The 25910-nt window shown below is 43.9% G+C and overlaps 1 protein-coding gene across 3 annotated transcripts; it reads right to left on the bottom strand.

Annotated features, from left to right (window-relative positions):
• Window positions 1-1349: 1349 nt before the first annotated feature.
• LOC118218909 lies at window positions 1350-21920 on the bottom strand. 3 transcript variants are annotated; one of them, XM_035401660.1, is made up of 17 exons: window positions 21725-21919; window positions 21571-21629; window positions 21168-21231; window positions 20901-21055; window positions 20437-20495; window positions 18849-18942; window positions 17218-17484; window positions 13788-14114; window positions 11863-12114; window positions 9693-9814; window positions 9078-9297; window positions 7997-8187; window positions 6614-6765; window positions 5973-6230; window positions 4029-4215; window positions 2740-2848; window positions 1350-1484 (listed from the first exon to the last, which is right to left on the bottom strand). In XM_035401660.1, coding segments are annotated over exons 1-17 (2637 nt in total). In that variant the 5' UTR covers window positions 21727-21919; the 3' UTR covers window positions 1350-1365. The 3 variants fall into 3 exon arrangements, with proteins under 3 accessions (XP_035257551.1, XP_035257552.1, XP_035257553.1); XM_035401661.1 differs by having other exon boundaries at window positions 4062-4215; window positions 21725-21915; XM_035401662.1 differs by lacking the exons at window positions 1350-1484; window positions 4029-4215 and having other exon boundaries at window positions 2745-2848; window positions 21725-21920.
• Between the last annotated feature and the right edge of the window lie 3990 nt (window positions 21921-25910).

Here is a 25910-nt window from a genome sequence, read left to right as displayed (position 1 = left end):
TAACCGCAAACTTAACTGAATCATAACTGGGAAAAAATTACGACAAGCTATGGATAAGTATGGTAACGTTACCAAATGTAAAGAAATATGAATTTTTAGTGTTACCTTAGTTAAGTCAGCTTCAAACAAGGTAGCCAAGTAACGTTCACCGGTTTAAATTACGGTAGACGATCTAATCTGAGGAACTGTTCTTAATTTACACCAGGAGCAACAAGGTAAATATATTTTTAACCTTTAAGTGTATTTTCTTTGGCATTATAAATAGCTTGTTTTATATGAGTTTAATATATTAAGGCAGCAGTTTTTATGCCTTTAATTTTTCTGAATGATCCATTGTAACTAGCTATCTGGATTGAACTCTGGCCATTCATAGCTAATCAAATAACCTTACTCACACTAAGAAAATAAAATGTCCTAGAAATAACCTATAGCTAGCTACATTTTTATTTTTCTTTCTTCATTGCGCCTTGGCGGGGCGGCATGCCCCATACCTATACACCACTGAGAGTTTGGCACTTTTCAGGGTTCCCCACAAAAATAACCACAACAGCCATAGACACTCCATAGCCATAGCCCTTAAAAACATTAATTTCTGTACATTCTGACCCCATTTCAACAGACAGAATTCGTAGATAACTTCACACGTCCACACAATAAAGTTGTCCAACTGTCTCCCCATTGGACATTTTACCAACACCAGTTAATCCTTCACCTACACGATCCAATCAAAATCTCAAATACACACGCAAAATAGACATATCTTTTTACTCTAAAACATTTCCAATCTCAGCTAGTCCTTTGTGGCTGAGTGGTCAATGTCATGGTCTATGGATCACAGGGTCTCTGGTTCAAACCCCACTGGAAGCAAGTTTCCAAACTGTGCTTTTTTTGCTCACTAATATTTGTCTATTACTTATCAACAACCACATCTACCCAGCGTTCACCGAACGTATACAATGCATTATGATGTACCATCTGCACGTTCACTTAACCGGCTACAATATCTTTTGTAAAACCACGGACAAGTTTGACCAAAAAATTTCACGCATTGAACAGCTATGTCATGGTGGCGCACTGCCAGAGTTACAGAGTATAAAGGTTGGAACACAACCAGAGAGTCAGTTAGAGGGGAGGACACCAAAATCAGATGCCCTCCTTATCTCTAGATTGCAGTGTTTGAAACAGTGCCTGTTTGTACACACTTACACAGAGAGAATAAGGACACAGTGCTGTCTGTACACAGTTACACAGGGAGAATAAGGACACAGTGCTGTTTGTCATTATTCTCTCTGTGTAACTGTGTACACAGTGCTGTTTGTACAGTAGCACAGAGAGGACAGTCTAAACAGTGCAGGTATACACACTTTATTGATGTCTGGGGTTGCGCTGTGTTATAGCGTGTGCTGCACGCACACCCAGTGCTGTTAGAAAAAAGAGGCCAATCACTCCTCCGGCCACTGATAGCATGATCTGGGCTCCAGGCCCTGCAAGGAGTGAGAAAAGCAACCAATCACACAGCACATTCTAATCCATTCTACTACAATCACACAACACATTCTAATCCATTCTACTACAATCACACAACACATTCTGATCCATTCTACTACAATCACACAACACATTCTAATTCATTCTACTACAATCACACAACACATTCTAATTCATTCTACTACAATCACACAACACATTCTAATCCATTCTACTACAATCACACAACACATTCTAATCCATTCTACTACAATCACACAACACATTATAATTCAGCCTGGAACAGTCTAAACAACAATTAATCACAACACACATTAAAATTCAGTCTAGAACAGCGTAAACAACAATCAGTCACACAACACATTCTAATTCAGTCTAGAACAGTCTAAACAACAATCAATCACAACACAGAATCTACCAGCCCCCCCTCCCGCCTCGCCCCGCCCAAAATGATTTATTTTTATGGGGCTGAAAATCCCTGGCCGGGCCCCTGTGGAAAATTGCTATATAAATGCAATGATTCATTCAGTCATTCATTATTTGGCTGTTTAATGCAAATATCTGAAAGCCCACCTATTCAAACTAGCCCTTAACTACTTATTCTATTTTAAATAAACAGAACAAACCCTTTTCTTTTTGTATTCAAGTTGAGGCATGCAGTCCATCAGTGACATATGATTGAACCATAGCTGTAACTAGCCATGTGACACTAGTTGAAAACATATTCCAAGTAACCAAATTGTGAATTGTAAATATTACCGCTTTTACAAGAACCACTACTTTTGTAACGGAAAAAATAATAATAAACTACAATATGCACACATGTATGCACTCACTCACTACCTCACTCACTCACACACTCACAGTCAATCATTAACACACAATCATGCATTAACTCACACACTCACGCACGCACACACACATATGCTCACTGTCACTCAAACTCACACACTCACACGCTCACAGTCAATCATTAACACACAATCACGCATTAACTCACACACTGACACACACACACACGTACACTCACGCACACAAACAAACTCTCTCTCACACACACGTGCACACACAAACACTCACTCTCTTACACACACATACATTCTCAAAAACATACACACATACATTCTCACAAACACACACACACTCACTCTCTCTCTCTCTCTCTCACACACACACACTCTCTCTCTCTCTCTCACACACACACACACACACACAGCAGTATACCCCATTTGTCAATAGCATTCCACTCACAGTTTGTCAGTTTCCGCTTTGCTGCAGAGATGGGTCCTGCTGAAAGAATAGCTGTGAGTTTGTCCGGTAGATCTCTTCTCACCTTTTGGTTTTGCCTGGGAGAGCAGTTCTGTACAGATACATACAGGGGGAATGTTTAACCAGCATGCGAACAAATGTGTAGGAGGATTGCTGAAATATTCTCCACATTCTAACATTCAAGATCTGTAAACCTTGTGCTAACGGAAGATTTAATATATATAAAGATTTAATATATAAATTATGCAACACGCAGAAAGTAGAAGTGGAGGAACTAGTGTGAAGTGGGTTTGTTCCCACTCTTCAGAAAAGAGCCTATGAGAACTCACTGAGAAAACTAGATAAAGTGAAAGGACTGAATTGCGTGCATCAGAAAAACAGTGAGCAATATAAATATCTAGATAATAAAAACAAATATTGATCTGAGAAGAATGACTGAAAAATGTCTGTTATTTGGTCACCACATATTGAACACTCAACACGGTTGGCTTATGCAATGATGATGGTTTTAGTGTGAACATGTATTATATGGTCTTTTTAAATTGAGGTCTATCCATTCATGTATTGACTGTTTATCAATGATAGTAACGTTACATGACATTACATTTATTTGGCAGATGCTTTTATCCAAAGCAACAACAAGTGCAAACCCAAGGTTTTATTAATATTGTGTAATGTAAACACATGCATGGTCAGTAAAGGGGTGTGTCCTGACAGATTGGGGCTCAGATGAGGCCTGTCACATCCCTGGCAGTGAACGCAGGAAGCTCTCAGGCCAGGCTGCTGGCTGACCTGTCTCAAACACACCCATCGTTATCAGCTCTCTTACTCAAAGCCCAGCCTGAGGAGGAGGCGGCTGGGTCCCTCTTACTCAAAGCCCAGCCTGAGGATGAGGCGGCTGGGTCCCTCTTACTCAAAGCCCAGCCTGAGGAGGAGGCGGCTGGGTCCCTCTTACTCAAAGCCCAGCCTGAGGATGAGGCGGCTGGGTCCCTCTTACTCAAAGCCCAGCCTGAGGATGAGGCAGCTGGGTCCCTCTTACTCAAAACCCAGCTTGGCTTGCCTGGCGGGAATTTACCAAGGTGCAGTTTGTGGCAGCAAGGAGTTACCATTGTGTACAGTTTGCAGTGGTGAGGAGTTATCACTGTGTACAGATTGCAGTGGTGGGGTGTTACCATTGTGCACAGATTGCAGTGGTGGGGAGTTACCATTGTGTACAGTTTGCAGTGGTGAGGAGTTATCATTGTGTACAGATTGCAGTGGTGAGGAGTTACCATTGTGTACAGATTGCAGTGGTGGGGAGTTACCATTGTGCAGTTCTCATCTTGGCTGCATATTCTGCTCAGGCAGTGAAGGTAGATGTGGGAGTGGTCAGACATGGTGAACATCTGAACGGAGAACCTCTTCCTTTGAGGGGAACTGCTCCGGAGGTACCAGCGGAAGGTTCTGTCGTTTGGGCAGCTGAAAGGATAATGGGCTGTGTACCTAATTAAAGCCTTTCAAACATATCCAAGCGTCCTGTATTACTGTCATTTACCTCCACCCCCTTTAGAACAAAATCCCCCATCACACTCATTGAAATCTATTAGGAGCACAATGCACTTACTCTAATGACAATATAGCTTCAAAGAACAATTAACAGGGGCCAAGAGCCAGTAGCCTAATTAAAGCTAGCAGTCTTTCTACATATGACGACAAAATATTTAGACTATGGCCCAATGTGTGAATACCAGCCAAAACGTGAGGCTATCGTGTTCATTGGCACTCTGGCACCACCTTCAGAGTCTGGGGTTAAAACACTATTGTTTGTGAAGCAGAATTTCATTTTGAGGATTTTATCAGTTATAGTGCACCTATGAGATCAATTTACGTAATCTTCTGTATATTGTGTCTCGGATCATAGATTCATGTTTCATGAATATAGGCCTAATGTCTGGGTGGTATTATAATGCAATAATAAGAGCAATACTACTAATGTAATTAGTGTTTCCCATACGACCTTCAGTTTAATACGTTGTGTAGGATTATGCATACCACATTTTGCTCTGAAGTGTATCTTTTACCATTTCATATTTGGAGCATTCTAGCATGACCATATATTTGGATTGGACCAACTCTGGTTTGGGGCTAGAATCATGATGTAGGTGCCAATATAAATTCTGTTTCACCACAGAAAGTCACACCATTTGGCAGGTTCATACCATGCCATGGCTTTTTTCCACACACAGCAAGTTTATACTTGTTATTCAAGACCATATGCACAACATGTTGTATACCAAACCTTCAATATCAACTTTGATTGTTTAGTGTTTTTTTATGGGGCGACGTAGCTCAGTAGGTAAGAGCGTTTGTCTGGCAGTCGGAGGGTTGCTGGTTCGATCCCCCGCTCTGGGCATGTTGAAGTGTCCCTGAGCAAGACACCTAACCCCTAATTGCTCCCAATGAGCAAGTCGGATAATAAGCCATCTACCGTCATCCTAATAAGCCATCTACCACTGTGAAAAGTTTATTAAAAGGCAAAATTTCCCCAAACACAGAAAGAGAAATAATAAAACCAGAAATTGCTACCAAAATATAATATGAAGAATAAAAATGACATCTTTTAAAAAACAAAAGCCATTAAATTACCCAAGTTCATGTTTTTGGTATAAAGAGTGCAATCCTAATGTTATCTGTAATAGGGCTATTCAACTGGCAGCCTGGGCATCAAATGCAACCTACCACTGATGCACTCTTGGGCCTCCAAACTAAAGCCTTTTTATAAGGCATCTACTGTTATCACACCTGTACAATAAAATCTTATTCATACACTGTTTTAAAAGTACATGTTAATGAGACAAATACTACACATGCACAGAGCTTGAGGCACTGGAAACGAATTAATTATGATTACAATGAGGCAGCATCAACCCAACAATCGAATCACAGACAAAACGTAAAGGAGAAGAGAGAGAACTCACCCCCTCACCCCCCCCCTCCCCCCTCAGGAGCAGAGATCTTACCCTCTACCCTTGGGAACAGAGGACTAACCCCCCACCCTCCCCTCAGGAACAGAGGACTAACCCCCCCCCCCCCCCCCCCCTCCCCCCTCAGGAGCAGAGAACTCACCACCCTGAGGAATAGATAAATAATCCCCACCCCCCTCAGGAACACAGAACTCAACCCCACCCCCACACACCCCGCCCCCCCTCCTCCACCCTCAATATGAGAGAACTCACCCCCCCTTCAGGAAAAAAGCCTTCTTCTCCTCTTGTGGGTCTGCGGTCTGTGTGGCCCAGCAGGACTCCAGCTGTAGGCTCATGTTGTAGGCCAGGCTGTCTTCACAGTGCAGGGTCACCTGGATGTACAGCTGCTCTGCAGAAGGGAGCTCCACAGGGCCAGTGTAGTTGTATGCGTAAGATGAGTCACTGTACAAGGCCATGCTGATCTCCAGGAGGCGGGACAAATTCACCTGCACCACACTGTGAGAGGTAACCCTGCAGAGGAGCAGAGCAGAACACACAGCAAACACAATCTGTGTCCACATCCACTAGATTTCCTAGAAAAGCACCATTTGTTTTTTTAAATAGCAATGTGCTAAAAAATAAACCACAGTACCAGCACATGAAATGTATGACCAACAATGTGTGATGGAATAACAGACAAACAAACAGGCTGGATTATGACACACCAATAAAGAACCGCACATGCCATTAGATTAGCCTTAGTGCTAACAAAGGTATTTTCATTGAGCTCAGGGGCTCTGTAACAGTTGTACATGCATAACTACTGAAAATGCTAGTTTGAGGCTTAATGTCCTTCATGCTACTGCCGTGGATGCTGATTGGATGGCTGAATGAGAGAGGGGTGCGTTTCTCACCAGTCCAGACCAGGCTTCATGTGGGCTGTGCTGGTCTGGAGCAGCGGGTAGGCACAGGTCCACAGCACCTTCAGGTCCCTCCGTGTGATGGATCTCCCGCTGCTGAGCGTCACAGTCAGCGCGTTCCTCAACTCCACATGCGTCCTGTTAATCTAAATGAGCAGAAAGCGTGTTACACACCCAAGGCATTACACACTCATAATGCCCAGTGTGATGTGTTACACACACAAGGCATTACACACTCATAATACCCAGTGTGATGTGTTACACACACAAGGCATTACACACTCATAATACCCAGTGTGATGTGTTACGCACTGCTAAGCTGGAAAGTACTCAGTGAGGACCTTGGGACAGGCAAAGGTAGTGAGAGGGTGCTAAATAGAGAGATGGGACAGGTAGAGGTAGTGAGGGGTGCTGAATGGAGAGATGGGACAGGTAGAGGTAGTGAGGGGTGCTGAATGGAGAGATGGGACAGGTAGAGGTAGTGAGAGGTGCTGAATGGAGAGATGGGACAGGTAGAGGTAGTGAGGGGTGCTGATTGGAGAGATGGGACAGGTAGAGGTAGTGAGGGGTGCTGAATGGAGAGATGGGACAGGTAGAGGTAGTGAGGGGTGCTGAATGGAGAGATGGGACAGGTAGAGGCAGTGAGGGGTGCTGAATGGAGAGATGGGACAGGTAGAGGTAGTGAGGGGTGCTGAATGGAGAGATGGGACAGGTAGAGGTAGTGAGGGGTGCTAAATGAGAGATGGGACAGGTAGAGGTAGTGAGGGGTGCTGAATGGAGAGATGGGACAGGTAGAGGTAGTGAGGGGTGCTAAATGGAGAGATGGGACAGGTAGAGGTAGTGAGGGGTGAATGAGAGATGGGACAGGTAGAGGTAGTGAGGGGTGCTGAATGGAGAGATGGGACAGGTAGAGGTAGTGAGGGGTGCTGAATGGAGAGATGGGACAGGTAGAGGTAGTGAGGGGGTGCTGAATGGAGAGATGGGACAGGTAGAGGTAGTGAGGGGTGCTAAATGAGAGATGGGACAGGTAGAGGTAGTGAGGGGTGCTGAATGGAGAGATGGGACAGGTAGAGGTAGTGAGGGGTGCTGAATGGAGAGATGGGACAGGTAGAGGTAGTGAGGGGTGCTGAATGGAGAGATGGGACAGGTAGAGGTAGTGAGGGGTGCTGAATGGAGAGATGGGACAGGTAGAGGTAGTGAGGGGTGCTGAATGGAGAGGTCTGCTAGAGTAAAGGGTGTTATCATTGTCTGAAGGGAGGAAGAAGCAGTAGCACTTGCAGCTGGCTATGCCAGATTTAGTGAATCAGTTTTGTGATGGTGTGCATTCCCAGAATGCACCAGCTGTGTACATGACCTGGATCTGGTGCCGGTACTCACAAGCGTTTGGCCTCCACACTGGGAGGGGGCGCCAGTTATCCTGTAATAATAAAACTTGTCCGTCTCGTTGATGGAGCAGCGACCATCATTGAGAACAACAGTCACATTCCCGCCAAAGTAGTGGATGAGGAAAGGCTTGGAGATGCCCCCAGATACATGGTCCTTCAGGCATAGCGTGAACATCCCCTTCTCTGTTAAGACATGATGTTCTTTAGTGGCATTATGTAGACATAGTTTTGATTAGCCTTTGGTTCATTACTTACAAAAGTGCATGAAATGCTAGGCTATGCCAATGCTGCCATTTTACAAGTAATACAGAAACAGACACAGCAAACTGCAGCAAACCACATAGGGTGTGTGCATGTGTAAGAGCAGCAGGCGTGTGTGTGTGTGCGTGTGTGTGTGTGTAAGAGCAGCATTATAGTCCCTCACACACCATTATACTCTGTATGAGAGTATAATGATGTGTGTGTATGTGTGTGAGTTTGTGTGTGTGTGTGTAAGAGCAGAATTATAGTCTCTCACACACACCATTATACTCTGTATGAGAGTATAATGATGTGTGTGAGTGTGAGTTTGTGTGTGTGTGTGAGCATGTGTAAACCCACGCGAACATGGGGAAAACATGAAAACTCTGCACAGAAAGACCCCAACCCAAGATTCGAACCCACGACCTTCCTGCTGTGAGGCGACAGCGCTAACCACTATGCCACCGTGCCCGCCCTACAACAATGTTGCATTGCATGAGCTGTCTGTCCATCTGTCCATCTGTCTCTCATTTACATTTCAGGCATTTAACAGACACTCTACAACCTTGAACCTTGGAGCAAAATGTTATACTGCACTGCCACCAACACTTACACACACACATGCACAAACACACACACAAATGCATGTATGCATGAATGCACACAAGCATGCATGCACGAACATGTGCACACACGTGCATGCACGAACACGTGCACGCGCGCACACACACACACACAGTCTCAAGGGTTTTATTTCACTGGGAACAGAACAGCCAATATTCCGCTGTCAGCTACCCATCACACACAAATCCCCCAGCATGTCTCGCACCTACCGTCCCAGTAGATGCTGTCGTCTGTGACGGTGATGTGGGCGTGGCCGAGAGAGATAATATGCTGCAGCTGCTCCTCAGGGCGGAGGATCACTACCCCATCCTGGCTGGAAACATCAAAGCTTTCAAAAGTGATCTTGGTTTTTGTTTTCCTATCGCTGTCTTCAAACGAGATCAGCTGCACCTCCGCTTTTGGCCAGAACTTACTCAGTAAGTTCTGCAGCTGGTAAAAAGGAAATGGAAACCAAAAAGAAAATTGTAAAGCTGGTCCATCATGCACAGTTGGCACAGGCTGACTGCAGGTGCCCAGGTGACTAACAGAGGCCTGTCCCAAAGTGAAGAAGTGAGAGGAGGATAGTCTCGCTCGTGCAAACCACAGCAGGGGTGCACAAGGGCCCGTCCATTTCAGGATTTTAGGCAAACTTTAGCCTGATCAAATCTTAATCTGAGATTTGTAAAAACACCAGCAGTGATTATCAAAAGTGATTGTTTTCAATTTTGTTGAAGGTGATAAAAGTTCAACTAAAATAATGCTGTGAAAACATGTACTACAAAACGCTATAAACAGAACGGTGCGATAAGCGGCAATGACTGCTAGGACCCGGGAACAGGACCCACCTTGCTTTTAACAATGCCCTCCAGCAGGACTCGAGCTTCTGCCCTCGGATCCTCCAGCGATGGCGGCATTGTCCATGGCACAACAAGGAACATTTCATGGCTGGGGAGGTGAACCTGCAGTCCTACAGTTGGGGGGTTAGGGGCACAAACACTGATGTAAAAATGTGTCTGAATGAAAGCTTTCTGCAACCAGCCCATGTTAGCAGCCTTCAGGACACAGACCTATCGTGGGCCTGACCAGTGTCTGTGGTTATGAATAAATATCAAATTCTTGCACCTGTGTATGCAACCACATATGCAAGCCTTTAATAAGATAATTCAGGCCAACTTCAAAACAAAGAGGCGGTCTGTCAGTACCAGCCTGCTTTAACACTGACCGAGTCAGTACCAGCCTGCTTTAACACTGACCAAGGAGGTCTGTCAGTACCAGCCTGCTTTAACACTGACCGAGTAAGAACCAGCCTGCTTTAACACTGACCGAGTCAGAACCAGCCTGCTTTAACACTGACCGAGTCAGAACCAGCCTGCATTAACACTGACCGAGTCAGAACCAGCCTGCTTTAACACTGACCAAGTCAGTACCAGCCTGCATTAACACTGACCGAGTCAGTACCAGCCTGCATTAACACTGACCGAGTCAGTACCAGCCTGCATTAACACTGACCGAGTCAGTACCAGCCTGCTTTAACACTGACCGAGTCAGAACCAGCCTGCTTTAACACTGACCGAGGCGATCTGTTGTTTGGTCTGCAGAGTCAACAACTCTGGGTAGCAGGATGTCTCCAGGGGCATCGTTGGGGGCACTGCCAGGGACTTCCTCTGGGATGAAGTAGAGCACAGCTGGAGCTCCACGCTCGCCACCCTCGCACTCTAGCACCACCTCCAGGTCATACGGGGAGCCAGGCCTCAGGCCCGGCAGAGGCAGGGGGGGGGCCTGCCAGCCTCCCCTTCCGGACGCTCGGGCCGCCCCTCTCAGAGAGGCGGTACAAGAAGGCCACGCCCACCCCAGACCTGCCGCTCCACAGGGCTATCGAGTCCTTCTGCCTAAATCGGAGATCCAACACTTCACCAGGGCCTGTGGGCAGAGCAAACCAGCAAACATTCATCAGGGCCTCCCCAACACTTCACCAGAGCTCCTTCCTAAATGACTTTGGGCTTATCCTGGCCTAACGCAAGCTTGGAGTTGGTTGCTAAAGGGCGCAGCACGGTGTGGGGTGGAATTTGAGGGTGCCTCACCGAAGACAAAGGGCATGTGGAAAGACCAAAATATTTTTCCAACCTGCAGTTTACCAACAACAACATTTGGAGAAATGGAGAAAAAGTGCAAGTTCAAAAAAATGTTCAGTTTTCATCTAGAACAGTTAATGAGCAATAAACATTTTACATTATTTAAACATACATTGCACCAATTCCAAAAATATTTGAGACAAGCATTAATGAGTTTGAAACAGACAATTCTTCTGTTCTTCTGTGAGACTGACAATGACATCTCTCTCCAATAAGAGTCGACAAGTGTTTGATCAATAGATAATTAAGGCCACCACAGAAGTGCATTCACCCACAAGTGTAGGTTTTCCACCCATTCAACCTACTGATGTGGTGTGGCTATCTGTCACACCACTATCTGTCATTTGCACCTCTGAACTGGTAAAGCAGAGGAAGTCAGCTGGACCATAATTATCACCTGTCGAATCACTGGATTCCCATGTCCATCAACCACTATTATCACCTGTCAAATCACTGGATTCAGATGCCCATCAGATCTCTATTATCACCTGTCGAATCACTGGATTGCGATGTCCATCAACCACTATTATCACCTGTCAAATCACTGGATTCAGATGCCCATCAGACCCCTATTATCACCTTTCAAATCACTGGATTCAGATGATCATCCTTTTCAAAAAGCTGCCTGTAGCCCATTTTTTAACAGACCTCTCGCCCTCACAGACAGGTCCCTCCCCCACACAGCCAGGCCTCTCCCCCACACAGCCCGACCCTTCCCCAAAACAGCAAGGCCTCTCCCCCAAACAGTCAGTCCCCTCCTCCACACAGCCAAGCCCCTCCCCCACACAGCCAGGCCTCTCCCCCACACAGCCAGGCCCCTTCCCCACACAGCCAGGCCCCTTCCCAATACAGACAGCCCCGCCTCCCAACGCTATTGGCCCACCTGTTTTTGTCTGGATGGTGCTAACGCTCATGACCGTGCTGTCCCCACACAGGGCCTCCACCCTGCAGCTGTACTGTTGGCAGGGAAGCAGGCCTGTCACCGTGTGCCAGGTGAGGAGCGTGGAGCTCTGGAGCTCCCCCTGGTGGTACACCTTAAAGCTGGAGATGGAGGAGATGTTCTGCACGGACCAGCTCACCGTATAGTTGTGGGAGCCAAAGGAGGACTGGTGTAGGTTTATGATTTCAGAGTTTGCTAGAGGACAAAAAAATAAACAAAACTCTTTCATCAGGCAAAGCTTTCAAACAGTAGTATCCAAGACAATATTAGCATTCCCCGGTTAGATGTGTTGGAAGTGATGAAGTCGATTCACTGTTCAAAATTAGAGGAGAGATTGGCACACACTCTTAATCCAGCACATCCCATCATGTGCCAGGTCATGCGCCAGGGACACACTTAACAAAATCACATGATTTCCTTTGGCAGGAGCTTGGTAGTCCTGCACTGACAGCAACATCTAGTGAAAAATCCAAGAAACCTACAAGTACATTAAGTAAGTTGACAGGAAAGCCATACAGGTTTTTTCCACTAGCCTCTACCCTGGGGCTAGATAAAAGTATGCATCAATGTAGGACTGCACCATACATCTAACTGCAGTTTTTAAAGCGTATTAAGACTAACTGCGGGATTGTAGTGTATAGGCGTCTTTTTATTTAATCTGTTCGCTCCGGCATTATTTACTCAGTAAGTGCTGAATGTGCTGTGGTATCTGCAGCTTCCCATGCCGGATTACCCAGTCTCTGGACCGGACATTTAAGCATTCTATAGGTAGACATACAATGTATATATTCTATAGCATATGTGACAGCCTTGCCGTGTGGAGATATTGCTAAGCAAGGAAGCAAGCCTGTCTGTGAGTAAGTCAAACCTATGCTGATTTGGAATCAGGAGATGAATCATCAAAATGTGTGTATTTAAAATATGTTGCAAACCACCACTCCAATCCCGCACAGTTCAGTTAAGCTGTGCAATTGTTGTGAATGATGGACTTGTGTGTTATCTTTCTTTCTTTTCCACGGGAGCAACATAGAGATTTTACTTTAGTTCACTTACACTACAAGCCAAATGGTATTAGGCTACCTGTGGTTTAAAAAAAACGCATCAATAAGATTTCAGTCAATTTAACAATTTTACTCCTCTGCCTCCAGAAAGATTAGACAGGCCTCCAATAATTTCTTTAACTGTAATTAAAGCCAAAGGAGGTTATTTTGAGAAAAGTTGTTTTCAAAGTTGTTTTAAGTAAAACTTGTGTTATCGTAGGTAGAAATTGAAAAATGTCTGTACTTTGGTTCGTTATTCAATAAATGTCCATAAATTAACTGAATTCCTCCCTACCTAAAGTGTCTTCTAAAAATTATTATTATTTTTTAAACCCACAGATGGCCTAATACTTTTGGTCTGAACTGTATTGTACACCACACAACCAATACATGGCCAAAAGTATGTGGACACCTGACATTCAACATCTTATCCAAAATAATTGATGTTAATATGGAGTTGGCCCACCTTTTGTTGCTATAACAACTTCCACTCTTCTGGGAAGGCCCTATTCAAGATACCAGAGCACTGCTGCAGGGATTTGCACTGATTGGGCCATTAGGTCTGGCTCACAGTTGGCTTTCCAATCCCAAAGGTGTTGGATGGACTTGCAGTCAGGTTTCTGTGCAGGCCAGTCAAGTTCATCCACACCATTCTCAAACTGTTGGGAAAGCATAGAATCATCCAGAATGTGATTGTATGCTGTAGCATTAAGATTTGCCGTCACTAGGCCTAGCCCAAACCATGAAGAACAGTCCCAGAACAAGGGGTGTCCAGATACTTTTGGTCATATGCAGTGGGTGCCAGACACAGGCGCTCTGTAGCTATACCAGAGTTTCCATCGCTGAGGACCATCCTGCTGAGGCGGGACTGGCCCGTAGACTGGCCCACAGACTGGCCCACAGACTGGCACACCACCTGAAGCCCCAGCTGCACCCTGCTACAGGGAGGCAAGCTGCCCACGGTGAACACCGGGCTGCCCAGCGTGTGTCTGAAGCTCCTCTCCTCCAGGACGTGGCCAGAGCCGTCCACGTGGAAGACCGTGAGCAGGAAGGCGGTGAGGCCCGAGGCGGGGTCGCTCGGGGGGCAGTCCCATCCCACGGTCACGCTGTTGCTGTCCCAAGCGGTCACCCTGAAGTTCCTGGGCACGTCAGGATCTGGGCATTCACACAGGGAACTTAACACGGCACTCTGAGCACGCACCAGCACAGCCAAGCTTTACAATGTGATCATACACACAAACAGACTAACCCATGAGCCTATGCATGTTCGGCTACAGTAATTGAACAATGCTAATGAACCTGCTGGTGCTCATATGGCAATAGGGCAGCTCACAGAAGTGTGCTACTTATCAGACCTCCAAAAGAAGGGAGTCAGCAAATTAGATAGATACAGTGCTAAGTAACAAAATATCCTACAGGATCAGCATTATGTGAACCTTAGGTTCTCCATAATACAATGTGATGAAGTTTTGTATCGTTACAGTAGAAACCTGATAACAAGGGAAACAAGTTGGTGTCTTTGGTGGTGGGGTGCTGACTAAAGATCTTGATACAAATGGGTCAGTGGCCAGCCAGATACCAAGGTTAACCCGGTGTGATAAGCTTACAGAGATAGCACAAGCAGGATCATTGATCTGTACTGTTTGGTCCTGATTGTGTCTTTATTTCATGACTTGGTGTTTTGCTTTGATCTTTCTGTATATATGGGGAAAGGTGCAATGGTTCAGGGAGACTCGTCTAAACTCGTCTCCTGCGCATATGCAAATGTGTATAGCCATTTCACCACTCACATTTTGCACCATTATTATTATTACTGAACACACTGAACAATAAACTGCATTCATTTTAACCTGCCATTCTTCGTTGACTCTTACCACTGTACACCTAGCAGTTTAAGGTCCTAACATACACATAGAACTGAGGATATCAGCACCTCGTAGTTACTGGCCTATACACTAGTGTTGTACCTGTTCATACTCAATTGTATTTATGCAGGCTACACAAGCCTCTACCAAGTTTTAGACAGCGATCAGTATAGAGACACACTACTGGTGGAAAGCAGTTTCCTCTGGCCATGCATAACTGTTAGCACCAGAGGAAAGGTGAAAACACTATTTTGGAGTCAGATAATCAAGATTACATGAAATTAATCCCATTCCAGCAAGACTACATACGTTCCTTCACCACACAGATACTTCCACTGTTTGGTTTGCAGACGGGTTTCTTACAGTTGGGGACCTCCACATGCCGTATGGAGTATCTGTGGGGTTTCTTACATTAATCTACTCACATATACCTGCTGGTGCTCACACAAATCTACTGGTTCACATTTAAAACTAAAGGCTCTCTTACGAATCGACTGGTGCTCATATGAATCTACTGGTGCTCAAATGAATCCAATGGTGCTCATATGAATCTAAAGGTTCTCTTACAAATCTACTGGTGTTCATAAGAATCTAATAGTGCTCACATGAATCTACTGGTGCTCATATGAATTGAATGGTGCTCAAATTAATCTAATGGTGCTCATATGAATCTACTGGTGATCATATGAATCTACTGTGCAAATGTACAGTACTTGGAAGTGTCTATGGATAACAGTGCTGCCCATAATGCACATAATGTAGAAAGCACAAGATACTAATAACAATGGCTATTTAGCAGGGAGAATTAAGTTAACAAAATGTCACGTGGTGGATAGAAGCATGAAAATTGGTATGAAAAATACATTTTAAAGACAAGCTGAAAACAGGAACATTTGTGTTACCCATAACATTTTTGTGTGTATTGGAGTGAAATGTATGTATATAGATGGTAATTCAACAAACTTTGTGGTCAGACTGTGAGACTTAACAATAGTCAGAGTTTTGAACAGTCTAACGTCATACACATTAGTGTCACTTAGGATGTAGGGGAGAGTCGGTATAAACGTAAGGCATAAATATAACACGGTAATTATATTTTTGTTCACTGCTGCTACAGTCGTCATTTGAGGATTGTATACGTGCAATTCAATCCTATACCGAATGATTCATGGAAAAGAAACAGCATTTATCACATGCATTTATTATAAGCACACACCAGATTAGTCTGTATAGTAGGCTTTTGCTATTGGGTTTTGTGTTAGTTTTTAATGCAAAATTAATTGTTTTACATTGGCAAATTGCTCGTAGTTGTGTCTCTCCTGTCAGCATCTATTTCCTCGTTTACGAAATAGGGAAATGGACAATTATTGAAATGACTGAATTATTCAAATAAACAATTATTGTTTAACATTTTCATGTGGGGAAAAATTATTTCTTTCGAGGCATCTTTGAGAGAGACCAGCAAAGATGTGCTCAGACGAGAGACACCAGCTACAAGCAAGCGAGGGGAACGTGAAACCTGACACCATGATAGGTTGAATAAAAATAGGTATTAATTATTCAACGGTTTTTACTGACAGAGGTCAAAGTGTGCAATGATTTTAAAATGCAGGTTTTGGTGACGGTCAGGTGCGAATGTCTCGCCCTCTCCTCTGACGTGCGTTTGAGCTGCTGTTTGTAGCCCTTTGTAATTTCATTGGAGCAAATTTCATCCCGCTGTCTGTGGTTGTTGCTGTTTCAATGCCATTAAAATCCTTTTTGCTCAAATATACTGGCTTGTGCAAACTTATTTTCAATTTATCCTCAATAGCACTGTATCCTACAGTGTGAATATAGTTTATTCCACTGATAATGTTTGGTGTTTGAGGGTTCAGTTGCTAAATAGCCTGCCAGAGGAGAGACCGACACATTCGCACATCTGCATTCTGTATCAGCACCTGGCTATTGTCAGGCAGTGGGGGTGTGAAGACAAGCCAAACTCCAGTAAACAATCCTAAAAAAGTTTTAGTCATTCAGTCAGATTTAGGCTGCATTCAGACAAATTTTTTAAAATTACGGTGAAAAGGTCTTTTCGATTCCCAGTTCAACCTGCTGCCAGTGTTCGATGATGCATATCCCTAGGGTGGTCAAACCTGTTTAGACAATTTTTCAGAAAAGTGTTTGACAGTTTATTTTTAATCCATAATGGCATAAATGATGCACTCTTACTGGTGAATGCAGTGACCATGAGTCACAGGAGCGGGGGGGAAGGGTGGAGCAGACGCACTCTTACCGGTCAGCTCGGTGAGGCACAGGACTGTGGGGGGGGGGGGGGGGGGGGGGGCTGACGCACTCTTACCAGTCAGCTCGGTGAGGCACAGGACTGTGGGGGGGCGGGGCAGACACACTCTTACCGGTCAGCGCGGTGAGGCACAGGACTGTGGGGCCGAGCGCCATCTCCACACACGCCACGTAGCTCCGGCAGCCGTCCAGGCCAGCGAATCGGTAGTGCCACCTGTGCGTGGTCTCGTTGCACAGGACCGCCAGGCCATCCAGGTCCGCCCGGTACAGCGCCACTCTGTGCAGGGGGTCGGGGGGGACACGGGGGCTCCCTCGCCAGGAGACCAATAGCGTGGAGGCACCCCGAGACTCCGCCCTCAGTGGAAAGCGGTGGGTGTGGCCTGGGGAGAGCAGGGTGTGCTTGAGAAACTGGCATTGTAACCCAGGAGGTCATTTATGCCAAGCTGCACTGCTGATGGAGCCTTCAAAGACACCAGTTTCCATAGACAAGCTACTGTTAATGAAGAACAGTAAGCCAACATCTAATCTATTAAGCCATAAAAAGATAATGTTAGTAAAAAGCTAGAATTCTGGAAACCTGAAATGAGGCAATGTTCATTTTTCAGGTGTCATACACTGCTAACAAACTATTCATCAAATATACAAAAGCATTCTGATATTATATTTAACATGTAGAGTGAGACAGGGACACTGTTGCATTGCACATAAAGTCACGGATTAAAGCCAAATTTACAGTTACTTCAACTTTACACAGAAAAACTGCCCACACCAACACCTAATAATTATCAATATACCTATAGTAGTAGGTTTCATTAGGTCATATTGAATTATGACCTAATGGAACCTATCACTCCATCTATTACACATCTAAACAGCAACCTGAATCTAAGCTTTTAAGTTAAATGTTGAATTAACGTCAAATTCATTAGTATTTATCATAGCAATATTGGTTTTCTGATACAGTATAACACCTGTTAAACTGCATTCAAACAAAAGATATACACATTCCGATAACTGTTAAACTTGTAAATAAATAAAAAGAAACTCTTCATTTGTATAGTGATCATTTCAATTATCCATATGGAAACAATTTAATTATCAGTATGTATGTAGCTATCCAATTAAACTGCTTTATACACTGATGAGGACCATTTAACAAAATGATTCTAAGCTTTGAAGTTATGTGCAAAAAGCCCCATGTATTTGGCACAGAAATTAATTTAATACCCTGAAATTATATTCTTAGTAAAAATAGAAATATTCTGGTAAATTACATATTCAAAGGAAAAAGAAGTTCTGGGGCCTGATGCATAGAGTTTGCGTGGATTTAATTATATTGTACAACCATTTGCACATTTTGTACAATTTGCTTAGAAATGAAGTTTTTAATCACACATGCAGATTATATTTATAAATCACAAATATCCCTAAACTTGTACGCTCGTGAAGGAGCTTTATGACTCTACCAAGTGAACACCCTCAATTTCCTTATATGGGGGCATCATTTCACCATTTAAATCTCTTGGAAATAGCAGTAAAACTGCTAAATTTTAATTGTAGTAAAATATAGAGGAACATACTGGTGGAAAAGTGAATTTAAAAAAAGAATTTTCAGAATGTTAGATTTAAATGCTGTTGCAATGAAAACAATTTGGAATGTGTTAAAATGTTCAGATCTTTGAAAACCTTATCTGGTCAAGTTCAGTTTCTGTTGATGTCCATAAGTGTAAAGAGAGAGGCATACCAAGTGCAATGATAAAGTCCTCCTTTTGGTAGAGATAATGAGTGTCGTTTTCACAGGGAAACACTTCATTTGGCTGGAATGCCTTGAGAGCTTCCTGTTGTGAAAGAGAAATTGAAGATTCCCAATTAGCCATTCTAATGGAGAATTTAGGGGTCCGATTAACCACATTATCAACTCCCTTCTGTTAGACTGCAAAAGGGAAAACAGGCACTTGAGAAAAGTGACGACAGCACTAAACTTTTCAGTTTTACTTTTCAATAGTTTCCATGTTCATTCAGACATCTTGAGATGAGAAATTTGAAATGGCTCCAATTCAAAAGCACAAACCATGAGAGGGTCCACAGTGCTAAACATTCTGGTTTTGTCACGGTACGGGTAGGGGGGACCCAAACGCAGAGGGGAAAAAAAACACAAACTCAAAAGGGAAAATTAACAAAGACTTTACTAACACGACAGGCAAACAAGTAGGGAACAGAGGAGGCCACGAAGGGCAAAAACACAAACTCAAAAAATATCTAATGAAACAACAGGAACTCAAAAACACAGGCAGGACAGAGTACAAGTAAGTCAAACAAACACAAACAGGTCACAAACACAGGCAGGTACATACGGTCGGCGCAAACATACGTAGGAAACAAACACAGGAACAAAGGAAATGCAGAAACTCCAAAAAAACACTAGAAAACCAAGACATGGGCAGGAACACATGGGGCAGAGGCTTACGCACAAACAATCTGACATAACCACAAGGATCCAGCACCTGAGTCAAGGGAGGGGGAAACTTAAATAGAACAGACACTGACGAGACACAGGAGGGCACCATGAACAATCAGGCCACAGAGAGGGAAGGGAAAACGAGACCATCAAGAACCAATAATGAGACAATTGAAAACAATCATACAATTAACACAGGGGAAGCAGGACACAAAATAGAAGTGCCGCCATCTGGCGGCCCAACAGGGGAAACGCAGACAAGAACACAGGACCATGACAGGTTTCCCCTGTGTCAAAATAAAGCCCCACATTCACCAGCTGAGATCTGGTGACTGCAAAGGCCATACCATATGATTCACATCATTTTCATACTCATCAAACCGTTCAGTGACCCCTCAAGCTCGGGATAGAAATGTTTCATCATAGGATAAAGGTGATCACTCAAAATAACTTTGTATTGATTTGCAGTGATCGTTCCCTCTTAGGGGACAAGCGGACCCAGACCATACCATGAAATTGCGCCCCACAGCATAACAGAGCCACTGGACGCCCTCATTGTAGGGGTCATGCATACAGGCCTGTACTGTTCTCTTGGCATACCCCACACATGCACTCGCCCACTTGTGGAGAATATAACAAGGCAGCAGCACCCTACCTGGGAATTTAACCAGTAACCTTTGGGTTGCAAGTCCAGTTCCCATCTTTATAGAAGTAATTGTTCAAATTAAGTGGCCTGCAGCATAATTTAAGAGAGCCATCAATCTGCCACAAGACCGAGGTAATGGACCATATTTTGGAAAACATATGTCTAGCAGTTTCTATTATTGACCATGACAACAGTCATGAGCTAGATTGAAAGGTCAGTAACACTCACCCCACTTCTGCTGGGGGGGAGATACGCAGTTCTGTGCGCACTGCTCACATTGATGGAATCTGATGAGAAAAGCATGTTCAGCATTGGATCCATCTACATCGCCCCCGTCAGCAACAATGTTGGAGACATTGTCGGAGCTAGACGTCGGACTCGGCAGAGGAAATTCGTAAACAGGAATTGGTGGACTGCAGGTCAACCATACATTTGTAAACGGTCAATTAGCTTCGAATTACAATTAATGACCATGTCAGTTTCTGTAATTATATGTTTAACAAAAAATTATATTCTTGAAAGAGATTGGCCAAAAAGTACACGGATCGTACATGGACCTAAAAAGCATCGCCAAAACAGCGATACACTTATAAATCCAATTTACCAATCCAATTATGGATTTCCGTTTTCTTCTCCAATTCAGCTTCAAAGTCAAAGTCACAAACGTGTGAACAACTGAATTTCACACTTACCGGAAACAACTGAAAAGTTCCACACATGGGAGATTCCTTCATAGTCCGCGCGTAATGTGTGTACATCCAGTGTCGTTACTATCAACGACACCAGTTTGCCTTTACTTCCTATGGGTGTAAGTTCATTGCTGTCCAGCCATATCTTGGTATCTGGTCTGATAAGGATTGAGAACAATGTCACCGTACAAACAACGAGGTGCATAGGTTTCAAGTAAATGTGCTTTGAGAAGTTATGAACCGAAGGTTCTGATATTCTGAACTTAATACCTCTTCGCGGAGGCGCTGACGTTTAGAACCCAACAGACAGAGAAGACAGGACTGCTGCAGCTTCCTGAAAATGGCAAAGTTGGACGCATTCGTGTGACTATACATTCAGGTCTATAGGCCTAACTGAATGGACACACCCATTAATGAATTTTGAAAACAAAAGGTAAACGTTACCTATAGGCTACACATGCATAAGGCCATTCAAGCCACAGCAATTTAAAGCCAAAATGACATTTCCCTTACGCGTTACCAACACCAGCTGATTCACTCCACTACAGCTGTAAATTAAAATATAATTCTAATTGTACCGCCACTGTGATTCACTGAAACTGGTTCATGTAAACGAGTCATGCAAAAATAAACAAATAAACAATTAAATAAATAAACAAACATATGTACTCACCCAAAGAAGAAGAAAGCTGCAGTGATATCAGTAATGAGAGAATAAACGCGGAGGCAAACCTGCAAATGTACAGATGTAGATTGCATTAGTGGAGCGCGTATTACGAGGACGTATTTATTTAATATATAAACCCACAGAAAATGAGCATATGTACATTTTCAGAGAATAGTTGAACTACTGTCCCTCTGTGAGAAAGCGATATGAGCGAAACGAAACAAAACATTCAGCTGTCGATATCATTTCGCAACACATTAGACCTACTAATACTGATATTGGGCGTATACTCTGCAAACCCTTTGATTCTAAAATCAGACCGAGTAATTAGACAATTAGCTACACCTTTCAATTAAAATATTGACCACCCTTTTCACTCAGTTAAAAAAGTAAGATGAGTGAAACGACAATTCGTCAGAATCTCTGTGTTAGGTTAAAAAAAAAAACATTTGAACAAACAGGACATTTTCCCATAGTAGTGCATGCTTTCTATTGCCAGGAACAACTTAATCATATATCCTTCTCTATATTTTTCCACACAGGCTCCGTTGGTTTTTGTGGACGCGGCAATACATTTAGGTTATAACCCTTATTGTTTGCAAGCATCCTATTGTGTTGAAGATAGGATAACTAGTAGGGCAACACAGAATGCACGTGTCAGGTAAATATAAAAGCTAAATAGTTACAAATTACATATTGAGTCCTTTTATATGCGGTAAATCTGGCGATGTGTTTAATTGAATCGTAGGGCATGTCGCCATGTAGAATTCTTACAGATCCTTCTAACCCAAATGCGACACCGCGTGGTCAAAAGCTGAATTTTGCTCTTATCTGACCGTAAGACTACAGGTACCAAATGCTGTTTGGCAACTCAAGGCTTATGCTTTCATTGCCCTAATTAGAAGCTAATTTCTGGCAATCCTTCCCAGAAGCCTGTTGATATTGAGATCGCGGCTCATGTTAGATTTGAAGACTTTGGTCTGTAATCAATCCACATTCGTCCTTAGCTTCAACAAAAAGGGCACACTTCTTTCAGAAATTCTGTTTGGTGAGTTAATTTTAGTGATCATGGAATTTGCCAACCTGAAAAAAGATGTAGATTTTGATGGATTAAAAATTATAAGGGTGTACATTTTTTATATATACTCCCTTCCAGAATTATTTTTACACTTGATAAAAGTGAACAAAGAAGGCTCTATAAATAAGCAAGCAATGAGCTCAATGAGCTATGTGTATAACATGTTTAAAAAGGGGGATATTTTCTTCAAAATAATAATAATAATAATATATATATATATATATAATTATTATTATTATTTTGAAGAAAATATCCCCCCTTTTTAAACATGTTATACATATAGCTCATTGCTTGCTTATTTATAGAGCCTTTGTTTTTGTTTCACTTTTATCAAGTGTAAAAATAATTCTGGAAAGCAGTATATATAAAAAATGTGTTGAAGTTGCTCTGGACAAGTTTCTGCTAAATGCCTACATTCTAGCAATCCCTCACTGAGCCAGCACTAACCAATCCTCAGAAACGCACACACACACGCATTCACGCACGCGTACACACAGATGCGCATGCGTGCGCGCACAAAAAAATGGACAGAAATGCGCACAAATAAGTTTCAAGTTTAATTGTCATTTCCACATACATAGTATAAGGGAACGAAATGTCGTTCCTCACGGTCCAAGGTGCTAACACAAAATACAACACAGTCTCGAAACATAAAAACAGAATAAAAGCACAATAAAAGCAGTAATGAATATAAATAATGCAGTATAAGTGTAATTATAAGAACTAGTAAGAATATAGGTAATATAAATACTGCCTAACCAGTGGCCTCAGTGGTAATTATACATAGTATAAACTAGGAGGCACAGCGGTGATGATGCACCTGGAATAAAGGGTCGGTACAGGGTAGTCATAAAATGTCCAGTACAGGGGCAGAGAGGTGTAGTCCAGGTGCGCATCTGCGCACACACACAGATGTGCCCACACACACGCACGAACCCACACAGACACACTCTCTCTCTTGCACTTCTATGAAGATGTGGGATGGGGCAGAAAATTAACTGTCAGGGAGGAAAAATAATCAGTGACAACAATCGTAACTACAGAACCCTTTTAAAATACTCCAGATATTACAACCATTTTTACCACACGCCATTATTTAGAGCAATTTCACACTATATTTGGTATTTTTACATAGTATCAATTTATACAGCTGTCTACATATTGAAGCAATTCAGGTGAATTATTCTGCTTACGGTATAACAGCCGTGTCCTACCTGGAAATCGAACCTGAAACCTTTAGGATGCAAGCACAGTTCCTCAACCAGCAAGTTACTCAACCACCAAGTTACTCACACATACAAAGAACTGTCAGCAGGTCATTAATTCAAATGGTGTAGGTCATATTTTTTAGACTGAAGTGTTTTTTAATGGGCTATTGTACACAACAGACCTACTAATTGTTTGTATATTGGCAGAGGATCTATAGGGCTAGATAACATTAATTTAGAAATGTGGGCAGCTACAGTAGTTAAAAAGTACTTATCAGTACAGGCGCAACAGTGAATGTGAACCATTCTGACTTAAAGAAAATCGATATATCTGGTGTGAGTAAAGTCATTATCTTGCGTCAGTTTCTATACCGAATTGCAACACAGATTGTACTTAATTTCAGAGGCGTCTGTATCTCCACTAACATAATGCACTCGGTCGGTCGTGTCGTTAACAAGGTAGCTAACATTAAACTCGGTGAAAATGCAGAAAGCGGAACTGTCTAAAGTGGGTGTATTTTATTTGGATTTCAAAAATGTTTCCCGCAAAGACATAGAGGCAAAGACATTCCCTGGGGCCCCTGGGAAGCTTCCTGGATGAGCTAGACACCTTGCTCAGCTCCTTCCCTGAGGATGGCACCCCGCTGATCCTCCTGGGAGATTTTAACATCCACCTAGAGGCCTCCCAGTCTGCTGCCTTCCTACCACTACTCCACTCCTTTGACCTCTCCCTACAACACTCTCCCCCAACCCACAAGGCAGGCAACCTCCTAGACCTGATCTTCCTGAGGATCTGCTCCAGCTCCAATCTTACGGTTACCCCCCTGCATACATCTGACCATCACTTCATCTCCTTCTCCCTCCCCCTCTCTCCACATCCTCCCACTCCTCCTCCAATCCCCACTGTCACTGTCCACCGTAACCTCCGCTCCCTATCACCCTCTTCTCTTGCTCCCAGAGTGACTGCTTCCCTCCTCACTCTTCAATCATTTTCCAAGCTCCCCACTAACTCTGCATCCTCCACCCTAACTTCATCTCTCTCCTCAGCACTCGACTCCCTATGCCCCTTTGTCCCTAGGCCAGCACGTACATCCCCTCCCAGTCCATGGATGTCTGACATCCTACGCACCTCCAGGGCCAGCCTCCGCGCTGCTGAGAGGAAGTGGGCCAAATCCAGGGACCCATCTGACCTCTCAGCCTATCAGTCTCTCCTGACAGAGTTTTCTTCTGCTGTCACTGCCGCTAAGGCAAAATTCTACCAAACCAAAATTCCATTTCTAACCCTCGTCAACTTTTCTCTATTTTCTCTTCTCTCCTCAGCGTGCCACCTCCTCCACCCCAGTCTTCCTTCACTACAGATGACAGCATTCTTTGACGAAAAGATTGCAGACATCCGCAGCTCCTTTGCACTCTCCGCCCCCTCTGCACCCTCCGCCCCGTTTCTTCATATTTTCTCCCCTCTCAGACTGTGAAGTTTCCCAGCTTCTGCTCACCCACCGCCCTACCACCTGTGCCCTCGACCCTATCCCCTCATCTCTCCTCCAGGCAATCACACCTGACATCCTCCCTTTTGTCACCTCCCTCGTGAACTCCTCCCTATCTTCTGGATGTTTCCCCTCATCCTTCAAGAGGGCCCACATCACCCCGCTGCTGAAAAAACCCACACTAGATCCTTCAGTCATTCAGAACTACCGCCCGGTATCTCTCCTCCCTTTCCTATCCAAAACACTTGAACGTGCTGCATCTAACCAACTCTCTGCTTTCTTCTCTCACAACAACCTGCTTGATCCCCACCAGTCTGGCTTCAGGCCTGGCCACTCGACCGAGACTGCACTCCTCTCGGTCAGTGAGTCACTCCATGCCGCACGAGCAGCCTCCCTCTCCTCTGTCCTGATTCTTCTAGACCTCTCCGCTGCATCTGACACTGTGGAGCACTCTATCCTCCTGTCCTCCCTGGCAGCAACAGGGATCTGCGGCACAGTCCTTGACTGGATTGAGTCTTACCTCTCTGACCGTTCCTTCCAGGTTGCCTGGGCGGGTAAGGTATCACCACTCCGTCC

This window comes from Anguilla anguilla, chromosome 19, assembly GCF_013347855.1.
Source record: "Anguilla anguilla isolate fAngAng1 chromosome 19, fAngAng1.pri, whole genome shotgun sequence".
Taxonomy (NCBI): domain Eukaryota; kingdom Metazoa; phylum Chordata; class Actinopteri; order Anguilliformes; family Anguillidae; genus Anguilla; species Anguilla anguilla.
This window is presented reverse-complemented; position numbering and strand designations above follow the sequence as displayed.

Coding starts and splice junctions, on each gene's coding strand:
- LOC118218909 (XM_035401660.1), bottom strand. Junction 21,232..21,570: donor GCAGCTTTCTTCTTCTTTGG/GTGAGTACATAT, acceptor TGCCATTTTCAG/GAAGCTGCAGCAGTCCTGTC. Junction 20,496..20,900: donor GAACTTTTCAGTTGTTTCCG/GTAAGTGTGAAA, acceptor TTTTCTCATCAG/ATTCCATCAATGTGAGCAGT.